This window comes from Cyanistes caeruleus, chromosome 25 (genome assembly GCF_971803275.1).
Source record: "Cyanistes caeruleus chromosome 25, bCyaCae1.hap1.1, whole genome shotgun sequence".
Lineage (NCBI taxonomy): Eukaryota > Metazoa > Chordata > Aves > Passeriformes > Paridae > Cyanistes > Cyanistes caeruleus.
The window spans coordinates 3,139,282-3,160,369 of record NC_141725.1 but is presented as its reverse complement, the minus strand read 5'-3'; the positions used below and the strand labels follow the sequence as shown (position 1 = coordinate 3,160,369).

General features: G+C 40.7%; 1 protein-coding gene across 26 annotated transcripts in view; it reads left to right on the top strand.

The window, feature by feature from the left end:
* MYO9B (myosin IXB) overlaps nt 1-21,088 on the top strand; it is a 41,690-nt gene that overhangs the window by 3,583 nt on the left and 17,019 nt on the right. For 10 of the 26 annotated variants that reach the window (XM_086862890.1, XM_086862901.1, XM_086862886.1 and 7 more), the window contains exons 2-16: nt 1,817-1,925; nt 4,487-5,380; nt 12,479-12,573; nt 13,829-13,891; nt 14,014-14,113; nt 14,251-14,351; nt 14,564-14,693; nt 15,149-15,238; nt 15,478-15,594; nt 15,880-16,014; nt 17,868-17,989; nt 18,561-18,702; nt 18,936-19,131; nt 19,989-20,064; nt 20,463-20,552. In XM_086862890.1, coding sequence (XP_086719016.1) covers nt 4,544-5,380; nt 12,479-12,573; nt 13,829-13,891; nt 14,014-14,113; nt 14,251-14,351; nt 14,564-14,693; nt 15,149-15,238; nt 15,478-15,594; nt 15,880-16,014; nt 17,868-17,989; nt 18,561-18,702; nt 18,936-19,131; nt 19,989-20,064; nt 20,463-20,552 — 2,294 coding nt within the window. In that variant the 5' untranslated portion in view covers nt 1,817-1,925; nt 4,487-4,543. The other 16 variants (XM_086862893.1, XM_086862904.1, XM_086862892.1 and 13 more) reach the window with 7 other exon arrangements.

Below are 21,088 nucleotides of genomic sequence, written 5' to 3'. Positions count from 1 at the left end.
TCAATTATGCTCAATTAACAGCACGTGTCCTTATGACACTAGGTAGGACAAGGATCTTTACCTTACCTGTTAATTGCACAGTTAATTGTGGAAACTTTAAGGTGTCTCTGTTGCCTGATTTGCTGGAAATTCCTTGCTTTGCAAATCAGGGTCAGTAATAGCTGAATATTTTTGAAATTGCTAAATATTTTCAATTTGACCAGACAGATTGGGCTCTTTTGGAAATGGTCACTGACAGTTCTGATGTTTAAGAATATCAGAGGTCAAATACCTGTGGTAGATTTCCACTTTTGTGTTGAGAATTGCTTGGTGAGCAGTGGGAGAAGCTGGAGTCTTTCCCTCTGAGGAATGCAGCAGAGGAAATGCACATGAAAATGCAAAGAATATTGTACAGTTCATCCTCAACAATTTTGCTGTAATGGTAGCTTTCCCTTTTTAGCTTCACCATGATTCATTGACTAAATATGTGGCTTCAAATTATGGCCTTATTTAAACTAAAGAGATACCCTGCACTGATTGGGGCGAAGCTCTCTGCTGGAGTTCCACTCTGTTACCAAGTGGACACAGTTAGATTTAATGCCTATTAAAAAATTAATTGGCTTAATGGAGTCTAGAAAACCTTTACAAAATACCATTAAAATGACCATCTAGAATTGGATATTTTTAGTTTTGTTAATAAAATTGTCTGAGCAAAAAGTAAGAGGATTTTTTTTCCCTCTTCTGTAGATTGAAATGGGATTTGTTATAAGAAAGGGTATTGAAAGAACTTGAGGTAACTGCAGAATTTCCACCTCCAGCCAGAACCCAGCAGTGGTGGTTGGGCTGCAGGGTTTGTGTGCTGACCTGTATGGTTTCAGTATTACCTTCTTTGTTGTAGTTCTCCTTTTACTTCCAGTATTCTCTGTACCTGAATTCAGGCTTGTGCTTCCTTGATGAGCCAAATCACACTGAATAAATATTTCAGTTGCTTAAAAATTGTCTAAACAATTGGAGATCATAAAATGAGAAGGAATCATTGCAATAATCTCTTCAGACTGCTCTTGACATAAACAAGAGGGTGGTACTTAATTAACTCTTCTAATTATGAAGTAACTTGCTTCCTGGGGCCTGGCTGATTTTCTAAAAAAGAGGTTTGGCAACCAGGCATCATTGGTGTCAAATTTTTGCAGTGCAGTTTAACCTTCTGGTGATGTTTATGTCTTATGTTTGCCTGAGTTTGTTTAGCTGCAAATTCCAGCCTCTGCCTTGTGTTGTGGCTTTGTCCTCCAGCCTGGTGATTGTACCCAACTGCAGGTCCTGTGCAAGGACTGCCACTGATAACAGTGTCCTCCTCACAGACAAAGCTTGCAGAGTGTTTGGCTGTAAGGGGGGTGTTTTCTAACAGATTTAAGTTTGTTCTTGTTGTTGCTGACCTTAGCTCCTTAACTGAAATCTGGATTTATTATAGATGCTGTATTGGTGCTACTGAGCACAAGGGTGATATGGCTGCCTAACAAAATATTAATTTATGTTTCTCTGGAGATTGCATTTGCTGTCATGCTTGTGGTGCTGTGGTAGAATATCGTGTTCAAATAATTCCTTGCTATGCTTTCAAACCTATTTCAGGATAGCTCTCCTTCCATCCCTCTGTATAGACTGGTTCTTGGATAAAGTTGAAGTTTTATATATCTATAAATTCAGCTGAAATTTGTTTAGCAGTTGTTTTCTTGCTCCTCTGTTACTGAACTATATAATTGATTTAACTTCTTGCTCACTTGCTGCCTTCTCAATCTCTCTATGATATGTTCTTTATCAGTAACTCTTTTCTTTCTTTCAGAACCATCATGAAAACGTTTGCTTTGATGCCAGGAATCCAACTTCTCTAGGAACTCATCCTCCAATTGCTTGAAGATACCTGTCCTTAGTTGAATACTGGGACTCATTAGGTAACCAATTTATAATCTGCCCAGTGAAGGCTCTTTTGCTTTTGTGTTCTAATTTGTGGCTTGAAAAATTGCTTAGTGGGAAGCCAGAGAGGTATGTCACTTTCAGAGCAGTATGGTCATCAAATAAAATTGATATCCTTTCTAAGAAAATCACAAGTAGTAGGAGACCATCAGGTTTTCCTCAAACCTCTGCAATATCTGAACATTCTCAGATGGAAAAATTGAATTTTCCAGTTGTACACACCTGAGCAGACCCTACTGGCTCTAATGGCCTTGGGTTTGTCACTCTTAGAGAAGTGGTATCTGCACTCTGATTTCCCCTTTGCAAAGTGTGAGCTGGGATATTGAGCAACGTCCCAACTTTTGGTGGCTGACAAGGTTAGGAAATGTGTGTTAATAAAGTCACAGGTCAGCACCGAGGTTCGGCTCTTCTGTGTTGGCAAAAAGCTGGTGCAACGGTTTTTAGGGAGCTGTTTTGGCCAAAATGCTTACTGAGGGGACTTCCTCTAACTCAGCAGACTGGGTGTCTGAAACTAATTGGTGGGGGGTGAAAAAAGGAAGTCTGCAAAAGGCTGTGTCCCTTGAACTGGCTGAGTAGCTGGAGAGGAAAATGGTCAATGTTCTATTTTTCTGTCTGTGCTCAGATGGATCTTCCCCATGAGCAGCAGTCTGCTATACATTCAACTTTGTGCCAGGGTTTGAGCTTTTATATATTAAGAATGCTTAACGCTTGCTTAATTACTTCAAAGGTGCTTCAGGCTTCTTTACTGGTCAGTGATAATTACAGGAAATGGAGAGGGCACTTGGACTCATTGCTCCAGCCGTTTGTATGGCCAGGTTCTTGGAACCAGCCCTCCTTAATGAGCAGAGAATGGCATTTAATGAGGAAAAACATTTTTGGGTGGTTCATACAGTTTGATCAGAGATGTATTGTGGTTTGTCTTGCCATCTGTGGCTTATTCAGACTTCCTTTTGATGAGTAGCCACTACAAACGATCCAGCTTGTGTGGCAGTGTCTGCTGTAAGCTGTCTGTGCAGAGTCCCTGAAAGCCCAGCTCCCTCCTCGGAGGCTGTTCATGAGCCACAGCTATGTCATATGTTTTGTGAAGTGATTCATTACTTGCACTGGAAGTGGCAGTTAAAAGCCTCCAACTCTACTGATTTTAATTTGAAATGATTACTCTCTGTGGCCTTGTGCAAGTTCCTGTGCAGTTGTTTAGTGACAAAAAGTAACTTCTTTGGCATTTCTCTGCCTCTTTCCTCTTTTTTTTTTGAATGTATTTGGCATGTCAGTGTATAATTAGAACACTTTGTTCTTGAAACAAAAATTGAACTGCTATTCTCAGTATGAAGTTTTACAGACTGCTAAAACAAAGGGGTACTTCATTATCCTTCTCCTTTCAGTACCCATTGAGAAGCAAAGGAACTGTGGAGCTAAAGCAACATGGGCAAACTTAGTCCTGGTGACCTGGGGGCACCAAATTGCAGATGAGAGGAAAATCACCAGCAAAGGCACAGATGGTAACAGAGTCTAGAGACTTTTAACTTTGCAGTGAGGAAGAGGTTGACTTCTGAGGTTGTTGATAGGCTGGAGTTGTGTGTCTGGCCTGCACCAAGGCTGAATGGAGGAAAAAGCAATCACAGTGTCTGATTTTTGGGGATGTGTGAATGAGGTTCCTGAACCCAGTGAGGAAGGAGTTGATGTGACGGGTATGAAGGCTTCTGAATGAAGTGGATTATTTAGGATCTTGTTTACTGCTGAAAAGTAGTTGCAATAAGACTTGACTTTGTTGCCTAAAATGGAAGATAAAAGTCAGGTTCAAACCCTCTGTAGCAAGGATGTGGTTCACTCAAGTGGAAAGAGCAGTCTCTTGGCTCTGTAAATGATCTGTGTTGAAGAAATCCCTGTGATGTGTTAGAGGGAGCTGACAGCAGTGTGTGCTCCAGGCAGCTGGGGGCTCTGCTTCCTGAAAGCTCAGTGTGGTAGATGCTGTACCTATCTTGTACCTCATGGAAAAAGCTTAGGGAAAATAAAGGGGGAAAAAAAAATGGGTCTCAGTGTCAGAACCATTTTCCTCCTTGTGTCTATGTGCACTGATCCCCCTGCCTTAGCTCATGCTCTAAACTGTCACTGCTGAATTAAAAAGTGACCAAACCCCATTTCTGCCTCAGGCTGCTGGTGCAGCTTTGAAGGAAGAGTTTCTGTGGGAGGGTGGATAAATGTTTATGTGGACCAGTTCAAGTTTCAGTTTGGACATTGATCCTGGTTTGTTCTTCTTTGGCTGTATGAATTTTTGTGTGCCATGACAGGGAGGAAGGGATGGCATGGGAATAGAAGGAAAAGTGAAAGGAGGCTGGGTCCTGTGGCAGCTCTCCACTCCACAGGATATCCTAAACAGGCTGTTAGAAATAATATCATTGATAGTAAATTATTAAAGAACAAATGCACTATGTAATAACTGTATTCTCATCCTGCAGAAAATAACACCTTGCCCTAATACCTGTTGTGACCACTTTTTACACCAGATTTTTTTTCATTTTTCTTTTTTTTTTTTTTTCAGACAATGGGCACTGCATATTGAGCAGGGGTGGAAGACTGAAGCCCATCTGGGGACAGAATGAGTTTAAAAGATGCTGACAGTGCAGTTTGCCAGGCAAAGGCAGCGTATAATCTTCATATTTACCCCCAACTCTCAACAGAAAGTGCTCCCTGCTGCAAAGTGACAGCAACCAAGGACAGCACGTCATCAGATGTCATCAAGGATGTGATTAATATCTTAAACTTGGATGTCTCCAAACATTATGTGCTCGTGGAGGTGAAAGAATCAGGTGGAGAAGAATGGGTACTTGACATAAACGATTCTCCTGTGCACAGGGTTTTGCTTTGGCCTCGCCGTGCTCAGGACGAGCACCCACAGAAGGATGGGTACTACTTCCTCCTGCAGGAAAGGAACACTGATGGCACCATCAAGTACGTGCAGATGCAGCTGCTCTCCGAGGAGACGGATGCTCGGCGCTTGGTGGAGAGGGGTTTTCTGCCCTGGCACCAGGAGGACTTTGATGACCTTTGCAATCTGCCCAACCTGACAGAGACAACGCTCCTGGAGAATCTCAAGTGCCGCTTCCTAAAGCACAGAATCTACACTTACGCGGGAAGTATCCTGATCGCAATTAACCCCTTCAAGTTCCTGCCCATTTATAACCCCAAGTATGTCAAGATGTATGAGAACCATCAGCTTGGGAAGCTGGAGCCTCATATTTTTGCCATTGCTGATGTGGCCTATCACACAATGCTTAAAAAACATGTTAATCAGTGCATCGTTATATCAGGTGAAAGTGGGTCTGGGAAAACCCAAAGCACAAACTTCTTAATTCACTGCCTCACGGCGCTGAGCCAGAAAGGGTACGCCAGTGGTGTGGAGAGAACCATTCTGGGAGCTGGACCAGTTCTGGAGGTAAATTCATGCTCAAGTTGCCTTCTGTGTAAATTGTTTTTTAAAAACTTAAAATGACTGCTGTTGAATGCTGCTTTTGAGTCACCTTCTTGGTTTAAGCTTAAAATGTCACTGGTTTAGGCTTGTCACTTGGTGCGGGTTTAAATGTCACTGGGGTGCAGTGGTGCTTGGAAGTGTTACCCAACTGCTTCTGATTGGTTTTCCTTATTATGTTCACTTGACTTCCTGCTGCTTGTAATTTGTATATGACTTAACTTTGCACCACTAAACACCAATAATCTGGGGCAGAGGGTACGTGTGTTTTCCGTCTGAAAGTTTTGATGGCGTTTGAATCAAATAGTAAGCAAATTTTTTCATATTGTTCCACTGAAACATCAATTGCTTGGTGAGATCCTGCCTTTGTGTATGAGCATTTTACTGAACTCACTTTTTGAGGGAGTTATTTCTACAGCTGTTTGTGGGAAGAGAGCAACATTTTTAGTTGGGGAGAAAGTAGAAGTCTGTTTTGGCTTTTAATTATTACAGTATTTCCAACAGAAAGCAAAACTAAACATGTGAGGAGGGGATACATCTGGCCTTGTATTAGGTAATGTCAGGATAAACTTAAAGTGATCTGATGGGCCCTGTTACTCTCTTAAAGGAAAACTCTAGAAGTCTAGATGGATGTAGTGCTCACCCATAACAAAATCTTCAACAGCAAAGAGCTTGAACACCACCACTGTAATTTTTAGGTTTAGTTTCAAATGTAGTAATACCTTCATAAAAAAAGTTCAAGTTTTTTTTAAAGCTCTTCTGTAAAAAATGAGGAATATATGCAAGTTCTTTTTGTGTTGCTTTCAGCTGCTTGAAAGAAGAAGTAAAATTGAGGCTTGTTGGTTGCTGGAGTTCAAGTTTGCACTTCTAAACAGAAAACAGGAAGGGGTCACAGTGGAAAGCCCTGTTTGATCAGCTGATCTCTCTGCCTTTGATAAATTTAAGTGTTTCATATCCTCGTCTACAGACCTGGTACAGCTGTGTCAAACCAGGCAGAGATTTAATGTCCTGTGTGCCTGCTTGTCTGCTGAATGACAAATGCACATATTCCTGGGCTCAGAACTAAAATTCAGATCTTTGTTGGTGTCATAGGCTGTTGTGTAAATCTGGGCATGTTCATAAATAGATAGTTGTGTTTTTCTGTGCTAAGACTGGTTGTCTGAAGTACCACAATTTCTTCAGATTTCCACTGAGCATTTAGTATTACTTTTAATGAGAAAATAGTCTTTCAGAATTGGATAGATGTCCATGTAAATTCAGTGTGCATCTAAAAGGTAGGCTTAAAACACAAAAGGTGAAATCTACTTATCCTATTTAGAGTTGCATTAGAGTTGATTCAGCTGACAGTGAAGTTTCCATGTTTCCCAATTTCAGTCACTAAGCATAATTAAAAAAAAAAAAAGTCACCTCTTGGTCCTGGGGAGGAATGCACAGAAAGCTTACGTTGCTTTGTAGAAGTTAAACTGACTGCAGGCTCCTCTTAGAGCTGGTCACTTCTAAAGGCGTGTGGTGACTCATTTTGGGTTTTTACTGACAGGAACTAAAGTGCTACGAGGGAATTTTTCTTAAATGGATGTTTCTGGGGATTTTTTGCACAAATGGTTTTGCAGTGTGCCCAGACTATTTGAGAAGGTCCTGTTTAACTTCGAAGTTTTATTCTGAATCTTCATCAAAGTTGAAAATGCATTCTTGACTAAAAACTTCCATGATGTAGAAGTGGGTTGCATTCTGGGTCAGAACTTCCTCATTTTAGTGATCTCTTATTTTTCTGCTACCTAAGTGAAATGGGGCTGTTTTTAGGCTGACCTGTAAAACTTTAAGGGTTTAAAGCAGCTGTTTGTCGCACAGAGAGGTGAGCATAATTAGGGTTATGGAGGTGGATTTATAATTTTATCTTTTCATGCCTAGGGAATCAGAAACTTTTCTTACTGAATCTGATTTTTGAGTTGGCTGATTAATCTGAGTTCAAATCTCTAAATAGTTTACAGATAAACTATTGTTAAATATTTTTGCTCCTTGATTACAATTTCTAGACTGAAGAATGGAGTTACAGCTGGACCATGAAAGATTTGATGTTAAATGTTGCTTGATGTTGCCTTGTCAAACAGCTGAGAGATGAAAGCTCTGATGCTGAGACAGTGTAGCTGAAAATCAACCATGAGATCATCACAACTGCTGTCACATGGGCTGTGAGAGGAGAGTGGTCATGGGGCAGCTCTGAGCCTCAGACGCTTCCTGCTCTGTCCCAGCATCCGTTTGAGCTGTTTAAAATATTCCTTGCAGGGGAGCTCATTTGCAGAGATCAATTGCAATAATTCTGACTATGTTTGGCACTGCTTGCAGCTTTCCAGAGAAAAAGTATCAGGAAGGGAGGCTGCTTTCATGGACAGTGGTGCTTAAAGCTGAGCTTTGTGCTGGTCTTTAACAGTTCATGGACATTCAGTTGCCTTTCCTGTATATGAAGGAAATATCTGAGAGCACAATTGCTCTCAGATTGTGGTTTGTTGTTTTCTTTTTTGTTTTAATTGTATCTCCAGGCGAAGGGAGAGCATCTCTAGCGAAGAGCAGTTTCTTTAAAACTGGTGGGAAGATAAATATAAGTTCTTTTTTAAGTTACTCCTGACTTTTTTAACCTTTTCTAAATTTAGTAATTAAAATATAGTTTCCTGACTTGAAGCTTTGCCTTCTTGTATTGACTAAGTTCAAGTTACTTATGATTGAAATCCTAAGAAGGAATTTACACATGGGAACTATTTAAGTCAAATTTTGAATAGTGAATCAAACCTTGGGGAACTGTTTGGGTCAAATAGAGAATAATGAATCAAACCTTTGTTTATTTTATAGTCTCAAACAAGACAATTAAACCTTTCCATACACACTGAAGAAGTTTCCAATAAATTTATATTTTCCTATCGTCAAGGAAAAATGGCTTAACTGCACGTTTCAGATATAAAATGCACAGCATGCTATCTAAGACTCTGAATTTATTTTGGAAACTGAATTTATTCTTCAAGCCAGCTAGTGAAGTGGCAGAAAATTGAGTTAGGGGATGGGAGCATGTGGTGAGAGAAGAGAGGGAATGGGAGCTTTGTTTTCTGGCAGCAGAACTCCCCTTGGCTTTCTGTCTGTTGTTAAATTGTAACCCTCAGTGTCCCCTATTTATTACAGAATTTCAGTTACTTTTGGAGTGTGCTGGAAGTTCATTTCCCTCTGAAATGGGAGGTGAGGAGAGTTGGGACAGATGAAGATACTTAGGATGCCATAATTCTTCATGTATTATTTTGAAAATCATTGCTTATTCCCATTTGGATGTGTTCTTGATTTCTCAACGATGCTGAAGCTGTCTTTGGAAAGAATTAAGGCCAAATAAAATGGAAATTCCAACAGGAAGCTTTTATTAATTGGTCTTCTAAAGAAGAATTATTATTGACAGCACAGTCAGGAGGGGGATCAGATTTTCTAGAACTCACCATATTTAAAAACTCTTAAAATATAATTATATCAAGTTTTGTGCTTTGCAATTCTGTGGAGAAGAGCAGAGAAATTTGCTGTCAGCTCTGTTTCCCTTGTGCCAGGCCCACTGTGCTCATGGCTTTGGGATGAGATGGGCTGAAGTTCAGTGGAGCTTCAGCTCTGGTTCTCATTTCTATTTGCCATCAAAGCCTGCTCATGCACTTTGTGGGTGCAGCCTGTTCTATTCCAGGAAAAGTGCTTGTTTTGAGGCAGTTATCTGCATGGGTTTGCTTAAGAATTGTGATCAAAGGAGAAATGGAGCTTCCTTTTTCTATTTGCTTGCATGGCACTGGTTTTTCTGGTAGAAATGTGATGTTGCCTGCTTTTCCTTGCTGCACACAACTTTTGGGGAAAAATCATCTTATTCTTCATTCAGTCCTGCCATGGGGATTGCTTGGAGTTCCCAGGACATCCCTCAGCAGGAAGAGTTGCAGAATTACCCTGAAGGCTGCAATTTCCTGTTGGTGAGTGGATATTTCACAGCATGGTTGTAAGGACCACTGTTAAACCAAGTTCATCTCTGAAGGAGTCATTTCCTCTGCCAGGGTGTGGAATTCAAGGCTCTCCTGTCCTCTGGCACATTTGAAGCCTTTTCTCTGTGCAGTGGTGGTTTCTGCCATGGAGTGGAGTGGTTTACATGAAAATCCCAATAGCTTTTTCAGATTTTGGCAATTCTTATGAAACACTTAAATGAGATTTTTGTTGTGTTCTTGAGGTACATGCTGGGAGCATGTGTGTGTGGTGTTGGGGTTTTGTTGGGCTTTTTTTAACAAATAAAAGGAGAATTTGGTGATTTCCTGCATACTTTTATATCTATCCCTGTTGCAAGAGTTTTAAGTGGCAGGCTCCATTTTCTGCCTCGTGCATTCCAAGGTAAGAGGTTGGGTTGAATCCTGCCTCCCAGAATTGGTTATCCCAGCTCTGATTCCTGCTGCCATTGCTCTGCTATTTTTGACTTGCCCTATTTTATACAGCTGGTGTTGTGCATTGGAGTGATTTAGTTTCAGTTTTTTGATTTTATTTGTCTTTGCATGGACTCACAAGGGAAAACAGTGAATGGGTTTGCTTATGTAAAGGATTAATTATCTTTAGCTGAAATTTTCTTGTCCCCTCAGATCTTCTGAATTTATTTTGTACTCTTCAAAGTATTTTCAAAAACATGGTAACAGTCATTAAACGTTGCCAAAAAAATACCCACCCAAAATGTTACCTGACTTGGAACGTTCTTTAAAAAGCTGTAGATGTTAAAGGCTCTTCTGAGGAAACCGATACATGAAAACTTTCCTAAAAACTGTTAATATTAGATCAGCTTTTAAGAATTTGCTTTGACTAAATACCAGACACATGAGATCATAAGAGCCTTTAGTTTTAAACTGTATTCATTGCTTACATGAGTAATCACTAAGAAAAGTTTTCAGGAAGCCTGAGTTATGGGATTCCTTAACTCTATAATGCCAAAAATATTTACTAATAAAAAAAATGTTGCGGATGTGGCTGTACTGTGGTTTGGCTTCTTGGACATAACTGGTGAGCTGATAGTTCACTGGTGGCTTAAGGTGGAAAACTTTATAAAGTATTTTCTGGGATCATTTTGCAAGTCCATTACTGTGCAGTCTGGCAGAGTTCACTGCAGCAGATTTCCCCAAAGCCCAGAATGGGAAGTTGGACGATGTTTTGCAGAGAGCAGGAGCTGAGCCGCTGTCCTGGGGAGGAAGAGGGGTTTGATTTACTGACAATTCACCATGCTGATGTCACAGGACTTTCACTGCGGGTTTGGCAACTGCAAGGAGCTGACCTGGATTTTATGCATCTATTAATATGCATATGCATGCAAAATGGGCTCTAAAAAAAGGATATCTGGGTGATACATTGGTGGATAAATAAAATAAAAAAAGAGATATTGGTGGCTGGGCAATGCTTGCTTTGAGAAATCTGTGTGGGGGTGCTGTTGGCACTGTAACATGTGTGGTGTGGTCTTGGAAAATCCAAAGCTGGAGCTCAGCCTCAGCCATCTGTGACCACTTCTGGATACAAATCCTCCCTCTTCAGCCATCTGTGGGCACTTCTGGATACAAATCCTCTCCCTACTGAAGCCTGTTGAGTTTTCTGGAGTTGCAGCACAGTTACTCTGCATAGAAAAATCCCCTTGAGCTTATTCCTTTAGGTCAGAAATAACAGTTCCTTGAGGAATTATGGACATTGTCCCAGTCTATAGGAAGTTTTTCTGATCCTCTGAATGCAGATAGTGGTGGAAATCTGCTTGTGGGAGAGCTTGGAGAGCCTGCTCTGGAATTAGTGGCCCAAAAGTTCCACTGCAGCACTGCTGAAACCCTCAAGGTACTTTGAAAAAACCAAAACCAGAAGAGAAGGGAAGACTTTCACCATACAGATAATAATGACAGTGTTTCCCATGGAAATACCCCCTAACTGGATGTGTGCAGGATGGCTGGGTGTGTGAACAGCCCTGTACAATCATTTCACAAATCATCTCACAAGGAGATGTATTTGGGAGGTATTAGGGAGGAGGATTTCCTAATGGAGAACTTCATTGCTTGGAACTTTAAGAGGATATATCTGTGGCAGGAGATGCTGGGATAGTCTGCCTCAAGTGGGGTGTTTTTGCAAGTAATTGCATTTTGCTGAGGTTTCCTTCTTTAGATGCTGTGTGGTAGAAGGGGTGACAAGTTTCTCTTGCCCTTGGAACACATAGTTAAGAGTTGATAAAGAAATTCCCAATAACTAATGGTACTGGACTTTTACATGTAAAAAGTTTCCTTTCTAGTTCTTAAGTGTGGCTCATGCAGAGGATTTTGTGTTATTTTGTGTATTAGCAGTTGTCAGAGGATTCATGATCTGATAGAAGAATTAGAGATGCACAGGGTTTGTGCCATATGTATTTTTTCTTTCCTAACACCTCATCATAAAACTCCATTTTTCAGTGTTGTGTAGCAGAGTAGCTGCCCAATGGGCTGTTCTGTAAACAAAAATTTTTCTGCTTGTCCTTTTCCTGTTATTTTGAATACACAACTTTGAAAATTCCTGGGCTAACTTTATAAATAAGATATTAATATTCTGTCTCTCTTGAAGTAAAGTTGTGCTTAATGTGAATTTTATTCAGTGGTAGCAATTAATGGAAGAATAGGATGTGGTTTGTGACTTTTGTGTGGAAGAGTTGATTTCATGGTGGTTGGGCTGTCTTCACTTTGCTGAATGTCTTCTCTGAGGTCCTAATTGTTATTGAATGAGGCTGTTTTTGCACTCTCTACCTGTGGTTACCTGTCCTGTACTCCTGGAAATATCTAAAAGTGTTATTCCCTTCCCTCAGTCCCACAAATATTACTGCATAGGTAAAATAATAAGTACATATAATTCTGTGAGGAACATGAGGGTTTCCTAGGCTGCCTTTTTGGTGTTTGTGTGCTGCAGTTCCCCCAGTATTCCAATTTATTCTGGAAGCCAACGGGAATCTGAACAATGAACAGAAGAGCTTGGGAAGCTGTGTGTTGACGTAATTAGTTTGATTGAAAATTAACTCATTTTGCTTTATTGCAGGCATTTGGAAATGCAAAAACAGCACATAACAATAACTCCAGTCGTTTTGGGAAGTTCATTCAAGTCAACTATTTAGAGAATGGTATTGTCCGGGGGTAAGTACAGGGTGAGCTGATTCTGGGGTGATCTCTGTGCTTTTAGGGACTGGGAAGCCTCTGTTGTACATGAAATGCTGCCTTGGTGAAGCTCTGCTCATATGAGAATAGCTTGGTGCTGAGGAGTTCAAAATTCTGTAAACTGAGCTTTGTGGAATTGTGAGGTGATGCACAATATTCTGATTTTACTGTACAACTGGCTCAGGTTAAGAATCTGCTGCTGTATCTTTACCTTCATGCTAAATGAAAGCTTTTGCATAACACCCCCTGCCCCCTCCATTTTGCATTTACAACCAACATCTGAATTTTTGAGAGGAGTGGAGAGAAGTGAAAAATGTATTTGAGGAAGCCATTTTAAAGAAACAATTTAAACATCAGTTAGAGAGATAAAGAAATCCATAAAATTACTTAATCAAATGTGTGTGTTTATATCTGAAGGTCTTAAAACATGAGCTATTTCATGCCTACATTTGCTGGTTCTGAGAGACTGTGTGGAGTGTTATGAACAATCCCTGATCTTTATGCTCCAGTGTTTCTTTTCTTTGGATTTCTTCTCATTTGCAATAAAGTGAGTGACTGGGAACTTGGTGCCACATGTGCCTTGAGTGTTATTCTGAACAAATTTAACATGTTTTTAGACCCAGTCACACTAGCTCAGGAGATTGGTACAATTTGAATACAGTTGTTTTGTCTTCAGCCTGAAAAAAAGGTGCTCAGACTTTGTCCTCAATGATTGTACCCCTTGTCAAAGACTTGGAATTATTGTTTAGGTTTCTTTCTCACTCTGTAGGGGGTTTGCTGGCTGCTGGGCTGATGTCTTCACTGACATAAAAACCCAGCAGAACTGTTGGGATGAGAATCAGGCAGATATCTGGGATATTTCTGGGGTCTTGCCTTGGTATGCCTTGTCAGATAAGTGTTTATCTTCTGGGATAACACTTTGTTACCACTCCGTGGGTCTTGTTTCTGGTGGCAATTTTCATCAGCACTTTCCTTGCTTGGTCTGCCTGTTCTCAGTTATCTGCACTAAACCCCAGCCCAGCAGAGTGATGTTCCTTGGGTATTTCTTTGCTCCAGTCACAACATAGGGTCTACTGAAATTCTTGGTTTAGATTTAAGGTAGTGTCTAAACTCTTCTCTTGCACATTTCAGTGCAGATCTCATTATCTGAATTCTCTTGGCACTTGCTGTCTGATGTTTTCTGAGGTCTTTTCTTTTTGCCCTCATGCTTATTTCATTTTCTGTGGCTCCTTAGGGCTGTGGTTGAAAAATACCTGCTTGAAAAATCTCGTCTGGTTTCTCAAGAAAAAGATGAAAGGTAAGAGAGAAATACAGTTTTCCAAGAGAATTCAAATCAATGCAGCAGTTTAAGAGCATGAATTATATAGAATAGAAGAAAATCCACTATATTTTCATGAGAGAAATGTGTTGGCTTTGCAGGAACTACCATGTCTTTTATTATTTGCTTCTTGGAGTCAGTGAGGAAGAGCGTAAAGAATTTCACCTCAAGCAACCTGAAGATTATTTCTACCTCAACCAGGTAATCTGTGATTTACCAATGCATTGCTAAGGGTTGTCTGTGTGTTGTGTCAAAGATGAAAGGGAGAATTGATTATACTGGGCTTTTTGTGATGTTTGGGTTTCACTCTTTGCCTTTTTTTGGATTTCTCTTTGCAGCATAACTTGAAAATTGAAGATGGGGAAGATCTCCGACATGAATTTGAGAGATTAAAACAAGCCATGGAGATGGTTGGCTTCCTTTCAGCAACAAAGAAACAGTAAGTGGAATTGTGTAAGCTTTTGTTACTGGCAGTTACTGTTCATGGGTTGCAAGGAGCAGTTGGGATCACCTGTGGTTCTGTAGGGAAGGAGGAGAGCTGAGTATTTGAGAGCTTACAGACTAATTCTTGAGGCAGAATTAGGTCTGCTAACCTGTTATAATGAACTCTCTTAAGGAAAATTCTGACATAATTCAATTTTTCTTCCTTAGAATCTTCTCAGTACTTTCAGCTATTCTGTATTTGGGCAACGTCACATACAAGAAGAAAGCCACAGGTCGGGATGAAGGGTTGGATGTGGGACCTCCTGAAGTGCTGGACATTCTTTCCCAGCTGTTGAAAGTAAAGTATTTCTCTATAGCATTCATGTGTGATATACCTGTTTGTCATGTTCTACCTCAGCATTTCACTCAGATATCCCAATTGCTGTATCTAAATCTCCTTCATGAGATAATTTCTCTTGCGGGAGGGGAAACATGGAATTAGTGAGATTATTTGGGTTAGAGATGGAATATAATCTATAGCATGGACATAGAGTTTGTTGGCTCACCAATCACAGTGATGAGCAAGAACAGATTCAGTGTAGGTGTGTTCTTTGCCACCACAGGGAAACATCTGAATGAATGTAAACAGGATAATTTAAACAAGTTGTAGGACTTGTAAAGCTGCTGATGGATGATAAATGTGGCTGTTGTCAAAGAGCTTCTCTGAAGAAGTTGTATGTCCACTGCTGCAGTCAAATAACTCACTGGGGAGCTTGATAGTGACAGCAACTCTTGTTCTCTTTTGTTTTGAAGGTTAAACGGGAAATCCTGGTAGAAGTGCTAACAAAAAGAAAAACTGTGACTGCTAATGATAAGCTTATTTTGCCATATAGTCTCAATGAGGTGAGTAAAAGCACTTGTAGAGTGATTTTAAATAACTGAAACTTGCTTTTCTGGATTAAAAAAGCTATTATGGTACACTTTCACCTTTGGTGAAGGATGATTGAAAGTTAGAAGTTTGAATTAAAGGCAAATTATGGTTTTATTTCTCTCTGCTGGGATTGTAACCCATGAGTGACACTGGTTTGAAACAGAAATGATTATTTTTTTAAACAAAGTTCTGAAGATTGTTTGATCTGCAGGCAATAACAGCTCGTGATTCCATGGCAAAGTCCTTGTACAGTGCTCTGTTTGATTGGATTGTTCTGAGAATCAATCATGCACTCCTTAACAAGAAGGACATGGAGGAATCTGTTACAGTAAGTCTCTCACTAAACCAAGTCTTTGCAGGCAGTTGTGTGTTTGGACCCAACAGTCCATGCTAGAGATGATGTGTTGTAATATCTGGGATAAATTTTGATACTTCCCAAGCCCATGGTAAATCTCCTGGTAATATTTAATCATCTCTATTTTCACAGTAGACAGACCTATTAAATATTTAAAATCTTTCAGCAGAGACTGCAGTGATTTCTGGACTTTTTATCTCTTGGGGGTTAAGGCACTGTATGACAGATTGGTAACTAGATTTCCACATCTTCTTTTAGTGTCTGTCCATTGGTGTACTTGATATTTTTGGATTTGAAGACTTTGAAACCAACAGTTTTGAGCAGTTCTGTATAAATTATGCAAATGAGCAACTTCAGTATTATTTCAATCAGCACATTTTCAAATTGGAGCAGGTAAGAAACAAGAGTCACTGGAATGAAAACTTTTGTTTTTATCAAGAGTTTATGTATTATGCAAACTTAGCCTCTATTCTACAAAACCCCATGGCACAATTGCTTGAATATTTCTGAATATTTTTGTTTTCTGAACATCTTTACTTTTTCAATCTCTTCTTTCACTGTTGCTTGTTATTGTACTAATGATAGTGGGGTCTTTCTTCAGCAGGCTGGCACTAAGTTTCTGCTTGACTGCAAAAACTAAGATAACACTCAGGTGATCCCAGACAGAAGTCAGCTAAAATTGTGAACTTTGGTACTGGAAGTCTGTAGGTGAGGGGTTGGATTCAGGTGGTTTTGTTTTAATGGTTGGGAACCAGCTTCTCTTATTTTTCAGTCTGTAAGTATTTAATAACCAGTCTTTGCTGCTTCTCCCACCCACCTGCATTTAGGGGATGCAACTCTGATCCTGGCAGTGGTCCTGAAATCCTGGCATGTGTTGATTGACTTGTTTGCAGATGGTGTCATCTGACAGAGTACTCTGAGTGCTGCAGGAGCCAGCAGATCCTGTTCCTGGACTGGGTTTTGGAGGGGGTTTGCTCCAGACTTGTTTTTTTTCTGCTTTGTGCAGAAGTGTGGTTCTCAGGTCACTGCTGAAAGGAGTCATTCTCTAGTATGTGGTACTTTGTCAACAACTTTAGGCAAGCTTTTTAAAGAAAATAAAATTACCAAACATTCAAATTTTGTGTGTAATGTTGAGGTCCCTGTTTTGTAACTTAGGACAGAATTGGCTATCCAGGCTGGCCAGAGTAAATAGTTACATTGTCTTCTTTTTCTTTTTTTTCCTAATGCCATTTTTCCAAATAAGCTTAATCCTTGAATGACCCATTTCCTGTATCTCTTGCAGCCTGAGGGCCCTCAGGGGGATCTCTATATCTTTTTAAAGAATGGCTTTTTTGTCTGTGGAAAATGGCATTTCAGTTCTGTTAACACGGTGTGCGCTGTGTTGGGTAGACTGAATTCCACCTACTTAAAAATAATGCATTTATCATCATTATCATCTAGAACATAAGAGGTGCCTTTTGTCCTTTGTTAAACATAAAACTTATTTAATTTTCTATGTGATTCTTTTTTATTTTATCATTTTTTTACTTTATTACCTTATCATTAGCTTTTTCCTGTGGGTATTAAGAAAAGCTTTGAGAAAGCATTAGGAAAATCTGGTATTTTGCTTCTCTATCTTAGTAGAAAGCTTTTCTTGTTGAGCATTTGAGGGTTTGTCACTATAGCAGAAGAGTTTGTTCATGTTCTCTTGTCAGGGAGCTCCAAATGTTCTGAGCCTAAGCAATATCCATTGCTTCCTTAGGGAAGTTCTGATCTTGTGTAGGCCTTAACTGCCTGTTTTGCAACTTCTGTTATTTCCTCTGACGATGCAATATGAAAATTCTGGAACTTGATATTTAACTATTCTCATTTCCCATAATACAAAGATTATGGAAGAGAAAATAGACTTGAACTCCTCTGTGTCTGCCCAGTTTTACTGGAGTGCTGTGGATGTAATGTCTGACTCCAGGGTCACAGGCTGCTGGGAAGGCAGAGTACAGCAGAACATTCCTTTCACAGCTTTGGTTTTGAAATAGTTTTACCCCAAACAGACCCTGATGAGTGACGTGCCTGAGGACCTTTGATCTGTGCCACTATGCCTGTTCTTCTGTTCTGGTTTATAAAGTCTCCTTATTTTTGTCTCTGTTGCCTGAACTAACAAACTCCACTTGCTGTAGCTGCCCAAGACTGTATTTTAAGCACTTAGACCACAGGACATCAAAGGTCAGGGCACTGTACTGATAAGGGAATTTTCTTGAGCTGCACAGGAGGAATATAAGAGTGAAGGGATCACTTGGCACAATATTGACTATACTGATAATGTGGCCTGCATTCACTTAATCAGCAAGAAGCCAACTGGCCTCTTCTATCTTCTGGATGAAGAAAGCAAGTAAGCAACAAACATCTGCAAAAACATTGGTGGCAGGTGGGAGGGAAGGGCTGTGAAAGGGAACAGAAATACAGCCCTTAAAAAAGTAGAGGAATGTTGTGGGAAGCAAGGAGTTATTTATGACTATGATTTACACTGGAGTTTGCTTCTAATGATTCCAGTATGGTGGTAATATACATTGATGCTAAAATTGAACTTTGGCTTATGCAAACTTAGGAACTTCCATGTTTGTGGCTTACCATGGAGCTGCAATTAAAGTAAAATGCATGTCTGTGAGTCTTTGGAGCATTAAGTAGCAAGTGTGGTAAACAGTTAATGTGGTGCTAACTAAATTTGACTGGTGAAGTGGGAGGAAACATTGATGTACACTTGAAAGCTCAGAATATTCTTCTGTGTGTGGAACTGCTTGTTTTGGGTCCAGAAATTGAGCCCACCTTTAAAATTCAAAGCAGGTGTAGAGATCTTGAACAATTAATACTTTCCACAAGCAGCAATTGGTGTTCATTCTGTCACCCTAATAAACATAACTGTATTTGAGAAATAACTGACCTCTTTTGTCTTGTATTCCCAGTTTTCCACATGCCACCAACCAAACTCTACTGGCAAAATTCAAACAGCAGCATGAGGAGAACAAGTTTTTTGTTGGAACCCCAGTGATGGAGCCTGCTTTTATTATTCGCCACTTTGCTGGCAAAGTGAAATACCAGATCAAAGTACGTGGTAAATCTGCTGGGTACAAAAATAATTCCTTGCCTTTTTGGGAGTTTGTTGTCAGGATGTAGAAAATTTGCTGGGAATGGGCTGGATCAGAAGGGTTCTCAGAGGTACTTTGGGTTTGCTTTTGGGTGGTGGGTGATGGCTGAAGGGCAACCCTCACTGTTATTCTGAATAAACAAAACAGGGAGCTTTCCCAAGAGCTTGCTGTTCCATTGTGCCTGTTTTTCAGGATTTCAGGGAGAAAAACATGGATTACATGAGACCGGACATCGTGGCTCTGCTGCGCAGCAGCGACAGCGCCTTCGTGCGGGAGCTGATCGGGATGGACCCGGTGGCCGTGTTCCGCTGGGCCGTGCTGCGCGCGGCCATCCGCTCCATGGCCGTGTTTGCCCAGGCAGGACGGGAGAGGGCCCAGAAAACGTCAGGTGGGGCTGGGGAACAGCAGGGATGGAATGGGAAATGGCAGGGATAGAATGGGAAATGACAGGGATGGACTGGGAAACAGCAGGGATGGACTGGGAAACGGCAGGTGGGGATGGGTAACGGCAGGGATGGAATGGGAAATGGCAGGTGGGGCTTGGAGAATGGCAGGTAGGGCAAGGGAAAGTGCTGCTAAAGCTGGGAAACTGCAGGTATGGCTCAGGAAACTGCAGGTAGGGCTCAAAAAGTGCAGGTAAGGCATGGGGAAGTGCATGTATGGCACAGATAGGGCATGGGAAACGGCAGGTAAGGCTTGGAAAGTGTGGGTGTGGCTGGGAAATGGCAGGTAGGGCACAGGAAACTGCAAATAGGGCTGGGAAACTGAAGGTATGGCACAGAAAACTGCTCTGAAAGTGCTCTGAAACAGTTGCTCTGCTGGCAGAATGAGTTTGTGGCAAAACTTCATCAGCCAGACACCATTTTGGTGCTAAAAGAAAACTGGGTATGGAAATGGTTTAATATTCACACATGGAGGAGGTTGGCACTGTTCTTACCTGAGGTCATTCAGTTTTCTTCCTCCAGTCAGTGCAGCATTTCCAGCAGGCTGGAACAGACTTGAAGGTGTGTTTGTGAAAGCTGGAGGGGTGATAGTTCTGATATTTTCATCTTATCATTAGTTTTGATCTTCTTAGACCTCTGTGAAGTATCAAATGAGTATTCAGAATTCACTACTAAATTTGAGCAGCTGCAGCTTCCTTTCTAGTAGAAGGGAGTTTGAGCAGCAAAGTACAGTGGTTTGTTTGGGGTTTTTTGCCTGCTCATATCTTTATCAAAATGCAATTTTTTGGTTATTTCCTAACAGGAGTCATACGTCAAGGACCCAGAGTTCCCCTTGGAGAGCTCCAGAGATCGAATACGCCAATAGAAAAAGTTTATCGGTGAGAAACACATCCTTAACCCCTACAGGGAAAAGCTGAACTGCTGAGTTGGATTTTCATATATCAGATCTCATCTAGATCCTTCCATAAGGAAAGCAAGTTTTATTTCTTCTGTCTTGTTTTCTTTGGCCTTTTTAACACCATCCAAACAACACTCTAGCTTATTTTATGTAAGACCCAACGCCACCACATGTCAGGGACAACCTCAGTTCCATTTACCACTGGGTTTTTGAGTTCTCTGTGGTTAGTGTGTGCAGCTTTTAGCATTGTGTGCTCCTCTGCAGCCAGTCCAGGTCACTGAAGGGGGCAGAGGCAGGGCCAGTCTTATAGAACTGTACCTCTATAGGGAGATTTGCCTTTCCATGGATATTTAGGCTTTGTACGTGTTCCTTTTGCAGCTGCTCAGTGCTCGATTTCTCATTTGATTGTTCTGAGGATTTCGATATAAATGCTTTTCAAGACATCATTTCTTTTTGTGAGAACAAGAAGTAAGTAGCAAAAGGCCTGAACTCCCAGGCCAGGGAGGCACATTTCCAGGACACAGTGACTTTCTCAGTGTGCTCTGGGTGACAGTGAAGCCATGGAGCACTTAAAGTAGTGACTTCATCCTGCTTCCTAATTCCTGTATCCTGGACAGCCTCTGTCACTTGGGGAAACAAAGAACTAAATATCCAATTTGGGTGAAAGGATTGGTCACAGCTTACCAGATCTATTTCTTTGGGATATCTTAAATCTTGATATTCAAAAAAGTTCAGAGGTGCCCAGGGAAGTAACAACCCTGTGTAATAACATTGCTGCCTCTGGGAGCAGCTGAGAATGGGGAGAGCATCTAAAAGTCAGAAGTGGTTCTTACACTTCTGTTATTTTTGGTTTGTGCCTCTCTGGAGAGTAAAGAAGGTAAGTTCTCCATGCCAGGATGCAGCATTTCACAAGCATAGTGCATGCTTGAAGAATGGAACATGCCACAACTTAAGGACCATCCCAGGCTTACTTTGAAAAGCTAAACATGAATAAGTTTGAAATG